The sequence below is a fragment of the Enhydra lutris genome, unplaced genomic scaffold (assembly GCF_002288905.1).
Source record: "Enhydra lutris kenyoni isolate GAN:26980312 unplaced genomic scaffold, ASM228890v2 scaffoldscaffold1, whole genome shotgun sequence".
Taxonomy (NCBI): Eukaryota; Metazoa; Chordata; class Mammalia; order Carnivora; family Mustelidae; genus Enhydra; species Enhydra lutris.
The window spans coordinates 66,525,265-66,534,461 of NW_019154085.1; the positions used below are offsets into that span (position 1 = coordinate 66,525,265).

General features: G+C 38.4%; 1 protein-coding gene across 3 annotated transcripts; it reads left to right on the forward strand.

Annotated features, from left to right (window-relative positions):
* Window positions 1-33: 33 nt before the first annotated feature.
* On the forward strand, window positions 34-6,309 carry LOC111141350 (phosphatase, orphan 2). Of its 3 annotated transcripts, none has more exons than XM_022493953.1 (3): window positions 34-227; window positions 960-993; window positions 5,526-6,309. In XM_022493953.1, the coding sequence occupies exon 3, from the start codon at window positions 5,576-5,578 to the stop codon at window positions 6,299-6,301; it is 726 nt and encodes a 241-aa protein (XP_022349661.1). In that variant the 5' UTR covers window positions 34-227; window positions 960-993; window positions 5,526-5,575; the 3' UTR covers window positions 6,302-6,309. The 3 variants fall into 3 exon arrangements, with proteins under 3 accessions (XP_022349661.1, XP_022349576.1, XP_022349748.1); XM_022493868.1 differs by having other exon boundaries at window positions 5,550-6,309; XM_022494040.1 differs by lacking the exon at window positions 960-993 and having other exon boundaries at window positions 5,550-6,309.
* The last annotated feature ends 2,888 nt before the right edge of the window (window positions 6,310-9,197 follow it).

Genomic DNA, 9,197 nt, shown 5'->3' on the forward strand with positions numbered 1-9,197 from the left:
GTGGCCCGGCGTGCCTGTTGGGTTACCCTCACTGACAGGCAGAGGAACGAGGTCGGAGGGCAGAGTCCGCGGGAGCGGCGCGGAGGCAAGGCTGCTGCTGGCACCTGGTCTGGGTCAGGAGGAGCCCTGGGGACCCGGCCCGGCGCTCCCATCCTCATCCAGCGCGCTCCTCACAGGGGATGACCCCAGCAAGGTGCCTGCGCCTACGTTCAGTGCGGACCCTGCAGGTGTGTGGGAGAACGAGGCCTGGGCTTGGTGTGCGCGGCCCACAGACCTCCGCGGGTGGAAGGTGGAGGGCAGAGGCCTCCCTTCCATAGATACCCAGAGAATCATGGACAGAAAATCTGTTTTTAAATACTTAGGTTTCTAAGCCATGAACCAGGTTAGATGAAGCTTATATATTTTTTTAAAAAGAGAAATGTTAAGGGGCGCCTGGGTGGCTCAGTGGGTTAAGCCGCTGCCTTCGGCTCAGGTCATGATCTCGGGGTCCTGGGATCGAGCCCCGCATCGGGCTCTCTGCTCAGCAGGGCCTGCTTCCTCCTCTCTCTCTGCCTGCCTCTCTGCCTGCTTGTGATTTCTCTCTGTCAAATAAAAAAATAAAAAAAATCTAAAAAAAAAAAAAAAAAAAAAAAGAAATGTTAAAACTTGGATATCGTCCAGAACATTCATGTTAGGACCTTTAAGACATTTTAATTTGCTCGGTAAATACAGTATAGTAAAACTGAATGTATCTGTGGGACTAGTCAGACCACGAAGGACGCAAAAAACTGTTGAGAGTGGATGCAGGCTAGGTTTCAGAAGATCCTTTTCTGACACATCGAAGTACAAATGATTTCATTATAAGCTAGTCGGCTAGGACACCTACACATGAGGCATCAAACTAGAGTCCCTCAAAATGAAAGGAGGTAAGATTTTTAATCACTAGAGTTCTAACACGTAGTTGTACTGTTTTTCTTTAGATTTTCTATCAGATGTTCCACCGTAATAATGCTGGTAAGTATGAAAGGATTAATAAAGTACTTGTTGACAGAAATTAGCTTTTGCACATATAGTATTGATGGTTTTGTTTGTTTGTTTGTTTGTTTGTTTTTTGAAAGCATGGTTGTAAAAATGTCAAAAGCTGGGAAGGGTCAGAGATTTTTATCCCACTTGCAGGCTAACAACTTAGCCTGCCACAGTTCTGTAGAAGACACAGACTCCTAGGCAGAGATGGATTACCTACATACAGCATTAACAGTAGACTGACTATGAGCAGTTTTGCTCCAAGTCCCACAGGGTGATGTAAAGCGGCCCAGAAGTCACCTGCAAGTGGAGTGTGTTGCCTTACAGGACAGGAACCCTGAGCTTAGGGAACCATATTTATTATACTGAACAATAAACATGCCTTTCAAGACTTTTCACTCTACATACATTTTTGAGACAATAGGCGAGAGCATAGAGCAGTGAATGTCTTGCTTGTAAGGCATGTAGAGCCAGTAGAGACCCATGAAGAATTACCTCCTAACAAAAATTCTCTGGAATTTTAACTAAATAGGTTACAGAAAGTATTGAATCATAAAATTCAGTGTCAACAATTTGCCAGTTTAACATGATAGTCCGGTATCATTCAACTTCCTACACCTGGTTCACCGAACCCATGAATGTTTACAGCTAAGTCTATCTAGAGTTAGTTATTGACTCCACCTCTGTGCTTTATTTTGTTGTGAAATTAAGGTAGCATTTGCATTTTGATCTGAAACAGAGTTTATTCTGGGGAAAAATTATTACAAAATCAGTGTAGAAGAAGAATGCACTGCAATTGAAGCACCCATGATCTTGTCACTGTAAACATAGACATCTTTTTAAAACCAAAATGAGATTATACTGTACACACTATTTAGTGACTTAATTTGTACTAAACATTTTAGCTTTTATTGGCTACATAAATATTCATTATCTGGTTATCATATACATTATCTTATTTAACCAGTCCCCAATCCTTGGATGTCTATGTAGTTTCAAATTTTCAGTATTGTAAGAAACACTTAGGCTATTGTTAATGCAGGAAATATTGCAGAGATACCAAATGTATACTGCTTATGCTTTTGGAGAGAATAGTTAATAACTGCTTTTGGAATTTTAACAAATTGGATTAAAATAGATTCACATTCTTACCACTAATTTTTGTGCATATCCTTGGGTTTTGAAGACTTTTAAAAAAATATATAGCACTAATCTTTGAAAGTTTATGGACAACAGAATGTAGTACTTGTGTATTATTTAACAAGAAAAAGAAGAAAATGGAATCTGGAAATCTCAGCATCATCAGCCTAACGCTTGTGATTTTATCCCATGGATAAAAATGTAGATTCATATAACATTCCCTGTTTTATAATTAAGACCTTTGTTTAATCAAGATTTTGTTTCTCCTATTGCCAACATGTGCCTCTCTGATGTGAGAGAAAACAACATAATTAGAAAACATAAATTTAAAAAAATACCTTAAATACTTTTATTAATTTTAGGAGTTAAGATGTCTCCGTTTCTTTGCTCCAAACCAGAAGACTTTGTTCCCTGCATATAGAGTAGGAGTAATGTTGGTTAGAAACTGGCTGGTGGGGCGCCTGGGTGGCTCAGTGGGTTGAGCCACTGCCTTCAGCTCAGGTCATGTTCTCAGAGTCCTGAGATCGAGTTCCGCATCGGGCTCTCTGCTCAGCAGGGAGCCTGCTTCCTCCTGTCTCTCTGCCTGCCTCTCTGCCTGCTTGTGATCTCTCTCTGTCAAATAAATAAATAAAATTAAAAAAAAAAAAAGTTAAAAAAAAAAAAAAAGAAACTGGCTGGTGTTTAAAACTGAAGATTGTCATGACTGTTTAACTTAAACCCTATTCTGAAGTAAAAATAATTGTCTTGGAAATACTAAGTTGGGTAGTATTTTTTAATAAAGGTTTCTGTTGAGTGGTGACAAAAAAAACTAATAGAAAATGATCTAAAATTAAATTAAAATTAAAATTAAGAAAAGTACACTTTTAGATAGAAATTAATAGTCCATTGCAGTACTATGTTAACTTCAGGCTTATGATATATCTTATTATTTTGAGGTTAATAGTTCAGGAATTTGGATAACTTGTGGCTCATTAAATCTAGGCTTGAGACAGTTTTCAACCAATGAATTACATTTGAAAATTTAAAAAAAAATTATGTATAAAGTTCAGAATGCCTGAAAAGTGTGTTTAATTTAAAGTGTGCCTAGAGGGGCGCCTGGGTGGCTCAGTGGATTGGGCCGCTGCCTTCAGCTCGGGTCATGATCTCAGGGTCCTGGGATCGAGCCCCACATCGGGCTCTCTGCTCGGTGGGAGGCCTGCTTCCCCCCCTCTCTCTGCCTGCCTCTCTGCCTAGTTGTGATCTCTCTCTCTGTCAAATAAATAAATAAAATCTTTAAAAAAAAATAAAGTGTGCCTAGAGTGTAGTGCTAATGTGTTTGTCAACTATGCCTTATTCCTATATGTTACATTGCTTCTATGACAGTGAATTCTGCACTTAAATCTCTAGGAGTCAGCCATAGACACCTGGATTAGATATTTAGAGATACAAGGATCCAGAGTATCAGAGTATTACATACTGTCTAAATTCACACAACAAGAGATACCCTTCAGGGTTAGTTATTCTCCAGATATTCTAAATCGAGAGACATAGAATACTTACTCTTATATGAGTCTGTAAACTCTATTCTCAGTTTTACCTACTAGATATCTGTTCACCTAATGGATAAACCAGAGACTATATGTGGTCAAATGCCATGTTTTCCATTTTTAATTGATCTCTTCTTTTTCGTATTGGTGAGGTTCTTCACTTTTCTTTTCAGGATTTCTTGTTAAAACTTCAGAATGGTTATAAGTAGTTCACAGATGTGGTATTATGGCTAGTGTGTACTTCGGGACTAATGAATGTTTTCATGTATTAAACATCTTTTTGTCAAAATGACCACCTAATATTTATTTTTAAACTGATTAATAAGTGGGGCACCTGGCTGCATCATTTGGAGGACGATGTGACTCTTGATCTTGGAGTTTTAAGTTTGAGCCCCATGCTGGATGTAGAGATTACAAAAAAATAAATAAACTTAAAAAAATAAACTAATTAATAATCTTTATTCTATTTCTTAGCCACTAGAGTACTGTACTTTAAGCATGAATTTTGGAGTCTGGACCTGAGTCCAAATTTCAGCTCTTCCACTTAACTAAAATTTAATCAACTTAACAAATATTTAATCTTCAGTTTATATATCTTTAAGATGAGGATAATAATTTCTACTTAATAGGGTTATGAAGTTAAGTAGATGATGAGAATGTAAAGTTCTTAGCCTAGTGTATTGTGATATCTTTAAAAGTATTAGTTACTCTTTAAAAAAATATTTTTTTGTTTATATGCAGTAATTGTAGCTTCTCATGGGTATTCTTTATAACTGTCTTTTTTTACATAATTTTTTTAAATATATTTATCTATTTGGCAGCAGGAGGGATTACAATTAGGAAGAGAGGCAGACAGAGAGAGGGGGAAAGCAGGCTCCTCGCTGGGCAGGAAGCCCGATATGGGGCTCGATCCCAGGACCCTGATATCATGACCCGAGCTGAAGGCAGAGGCTTAACCCACTGAGCCACCCAGGTGCCCTATTTTTTTACATAATTTTTATCCATACCATCTGTTGACCAGTTTAGTTTTTCCTTTTCTCAAGATTTATAATTAATGACTTTCATTATCATTTAATAAAAACTAAGAATTAAGTAATCGTCATATCATAAGCAATGAGATTTTTCACACATTCCCAGATTATTTGGTACTCCAGAGCTAAACTGTCTAAGGAAAATATAAATAAATGTGAAAATTGTTAACAAAAGTTACTTCTAGTTTAGAAGAATGGAATTGACTCCCAGCTTTAATTTGTTTAGGATTTCAAGTACAACATCAAGCAACCATTTAGTTATAACACTGGCATTACTGATTTCAAGCTAAATGCCTTTTTTAGGAAAGTTATTCAAATTTTGCAAGATGTCATGGTGTTAAAATTTGGTCAGAATTTAGGATAGTATACAGAGGATTTATATTATATGTGAGTTGTTATTTAATATGTGGATTATTGTAAATATTTTAAACTAATAAATTTATGATTGATAATTTAAAGACAATAAGAGTGATTAGCCTACTTTTCTCTGTCTTTTTTATAATTTTTCTAAATTAGGCTGTACAAGAGTAATTATTTCATTACTTCTCTCATTGGCTTACTCTGTAGTTTAATTCTGAGCGTCAAAGAATCATACCCTCCAGAACACAATAATACTGTGAATATCCTTTTAGATATTTTGTTTCCATTTACTTGAAGTACTCAAATATGAACTTTGCTTCTTAAGAAAAAAAATGCTTAAGTGGTAGCCTTAAATGCTTAATCATTTGACTTTTTTTTTATATTAACCCTTTGTTTTAGCAGATTAACATTCAGTAATGTTTGTTAAATAAGTGTAATAGCTAGACATGTAAAACAGTATGTTTAGGAAACAATATTTCTTGTTTTTCAGGGTAACCCACATTTGCTTTTGGAACCATGAAAATTTTGCTCGTTTTTGACTTTGACAATACAATCATAGATGATAATAGTGACACCTGGATTGTACAGTGTGCTCCAGAGAAAAAGCTTCCTATTGAACTACAAGATTCTTATGAAAAAGGATTTTGGACAGAATTTATGGGCAGAGTCTTTAAGTATTTGGGAGATGAAGGTGTAAGAGAAGATGAAATGAAAAGAGCAGTGACATCAATGCCTTTCACTCTAGGGATGGTGGAGCTTTTGAACTTTATAAGAAAGAACAAGGATAAATTTGACTGCATCATTATTTCAGATTCAAATTCAGTCTTCATAGATTGGGTTTTAGAAGCTACCAGTTTTCATGATGTGTTTGATAAAGTGTTTACAAATCCAGCAGCTTTTGATAGCAATGGTCATCTCACTGTGGAAAGTTACCATGCCCATTCTTGCAACAGGTGCCCCAAAAATCTTTGCAAAAATGTAGTTTTGGTAGAATTTGTAGATAAACAGTTACAACAGGGAGTGAATTATACACGAATTGTTTATATAGGTGATGGTGGAAACGATGTCTGTCCAGTAACTTTTTTAAAGAAGAATGATGTTGCCATGCCACGGAAAGGATATACTTTACAGAAAACTCTTTCTAGAATGTCTCAAAATCTTGAACCTATGGAATCATCTGTTATAGTTTGGTCTTCAGGTGTCGAAATAATTTCTCATTTACAATTTCTAATAAAGGAGTAATATGCCAACAGCCACAATGTGTATTGGTTAAGGTTACTACAGCAGCATAAAACTAAAACCCCAAATACGAGTGGCTTTAAAAAAAGAAAGGTTTTTTCCCCCTCACTTAACAGGGTTTCAGAGGTAAGTATCACAAGGCTGCTGTGGTGCTCTAGCAACCTCAGCACTTGGCTTCTCTCTCACATTCCAAGATTGCTGTTCAAAGTCTTTCCCTCATGTCAACACTAACCAGCAAGGCAGAGGGCAGTGAGTGAGAAGGTCGCACCCTCACTTAATTTTCTTGGCCAAGACTTAGTCACGGTCCCCCGTGAGGGAGAAGGATGCGAGGAAGGATGAAAATACAGCTTTTATTCCAGATGACCATATGCCTGGGAAAAATTGGGGGAAGAAAGGAGTACAGAATTAAGGTAGGTGCAATTAGTGTCTGCCAAAGGTGGTTGAAAGGTAGATAATATTTTAAAATTTATTCCCGGATAGAGTGGTCATATATTTTACTTTCTTAGATGCTTACTTCAAAAGCATATCTCGTAGGTACAGATCTTAAGAATAAGCCTGTCACTTTATTCACAGAACAATAAAAGGTTCCCAAATGTATATAATGTCCTACTCCCAAGTCAATATTTTATTTATTTGAGAGAGAGAGAGAGCATGAATAGGGGGAGGGTCAGAGAGAGAATCCACAAGCAGATTCTGTTGAGTGTGGAGCCTGACACAGGTGATCCCAGGACCTTGAGATCATGCCCTGAGCCAAAACCAAGAGTCAGCTGCTCAACCAACTGAGCCAGCCAGGTGCCCCCCAAATCAGTTTTTAAAGATACAGATGCAGGGGCACCTGGGTGGCTCAGTGGGTTAAAGCCTCTGCCTTCGGCTCAGGTCATGGTCTCGGGGTCCTGGGATCGAGCCTCACATGGGGCTCTCTGCTCAGCAGGGAGCCTGCTTCCTCCTTTCTCCCTGCCTGCCTCTCTGACTACTTGTGGTCTCTATCAAATAAATAAAATCTTTAAAAAAAAAAAAAAAGATACAGATGCAATATCTATTGCACAAGTTTATACAAATTTCAGATTTTCTTTTTTTTAAATGAAATAAATTAATGTTCTTCAAATGTTTTAAGTTTATATCAGCATCACAGGCTATAATTCCAGTGTGCTGGTTTCATCAGTATGTTATTTCTATTTAGGAACGAAGTCTTTTATTTTTATTTATTTTTATTTTTTATTTTTTAAGATTTTATTTATTTATTTGACAGAGATCACAAGTAGGCAGAGGCAGACAGAGAGAGAGAGGGGGGGGGAAGCAGGCTTTCCGCAGAGCAGAGAGCCCGACGCGGGGCTCGATCCCAGGACTCCGGGACCATGTCCTGAGCCGAAGGCAGAGGCCCCAACCCACTGAGCCACCCAGGTGCCCCTTATTTTTTTAAGTACATTTCATGGAGCCCAACATGGGGCTTGAACTCACAACCCTGATATTGACACCTGAGCTGAGATCAAGAATCAAATTCTTAACTGACGGAGCCACACACGTGCCCCATTTTTTATTGTGGTTTTTCTTTTTATTCTTTAAGTTTAGTTGATACCGTGTTACATTAGTTTCAGGTGTACAACATGGTGTTTGGACAAGTTTATATTTTACATGTTTATGCATCATGCTATGTTCACCTCAGGTGTGACTCCCGCATCTGTCACTGTGGAAGGCTGTTACAATACCGGTAACTATATTCCCTATACTGTATCTCTCATCCTGTGACTCACTCATTCCATGACGGGAAGCCTATATCTCCTACTCTTCTTCCTCACTTTTCCCTTCCCTCCACTCCGCACATGTCTGGCAACCATGGGTTTATTCTCTATATTTATGGGTCTGTTTCTGCTTGTTTTATTTTTCAAACTACACATATAAGTGAAATTGTATGGTATATCTCTTTCCCTGACTTATTTCACTTAGCATAATGTCCTCTAGGTCCATCCATGTTGCAAATGGCAAACTCGCACCCTTTTTTGTGGCTGAGTAATATTCCTGTGTGTGTGTGTGTGTGTGTGTGTGTGTGTACACGCATCACATTTTTACTATGATAGACACATTTCTTCCATGTCTGGGCTATTATACATAATGCTGCAATAAACATAGGGTTGCATATATCTTTTTAAAGATTTTATTTATTTATTTGACAGATCACAAGTAAGCAGAGAGGCAGGCAGAGAGAGGAAGGGAAGCAGGCTCCCCTCTGAGCAGAGAGTCAGATGTGGGGCTCAATCCCAGGACCCTGGAATCATGACCTGAGCTGAAGGCAGAGGCTTTAACCCACTGAGCCACCTAGGCGCCCCAGGGTTGCATATATCTTTTTGAATTCGTGTTTTTGTTTTCTTTCAGTAAATACCCCTAGTGGAATTACTGGATCATATAGTATTTACACTTTTTAAAAGATTTTTTTAAAGATATTATTTATTTATTTGACAGAGAGAGACACAGAGAGAGAGAAAATACAAGCAGGAGGAGCAGGAGAGGGAGAAGCAGGCTTCCCGCCCAGCAGGGAGCCTGATGTGGGTCTCGATCCAGGACCCTGGGATCATGACCTGAGCCAAAGGCAGCCGCTTAATGACTGAGCCATTCAGGTGCCCCATTTTTTAAAAAACTAAACCTCCAGGGTGCCTGGGTGGCTCAGTGGGTTAAAGCATCTGCCTTTGGCTCAGTTCATCATCCCGGCGTCCTGGGATCAAGCCCTACATCGGGCTTTCTGCTCCACGGAGAGCCTGCTTCCTCCTCTCTCTCTCTCTCTACCTGCCTCTCTGTCTACTTGTGATTTCTGTCTGTCAAATAAATAAATAAAAATCTTAAAAAAACAACAAAAACCTCCATACTGTTTTCCATGGTGGCTACATCAATTTACATTCCACTGGCA

Excerpts from the sequence above, each read along its gene's own strand:
- LOC111141350 (XM_022493953.1), top strand. The coding sequence starts at position 5,576 with ATGAAAATTTTGCTCGTTTTTGACTTTGACAATACAATCATAGATGAT.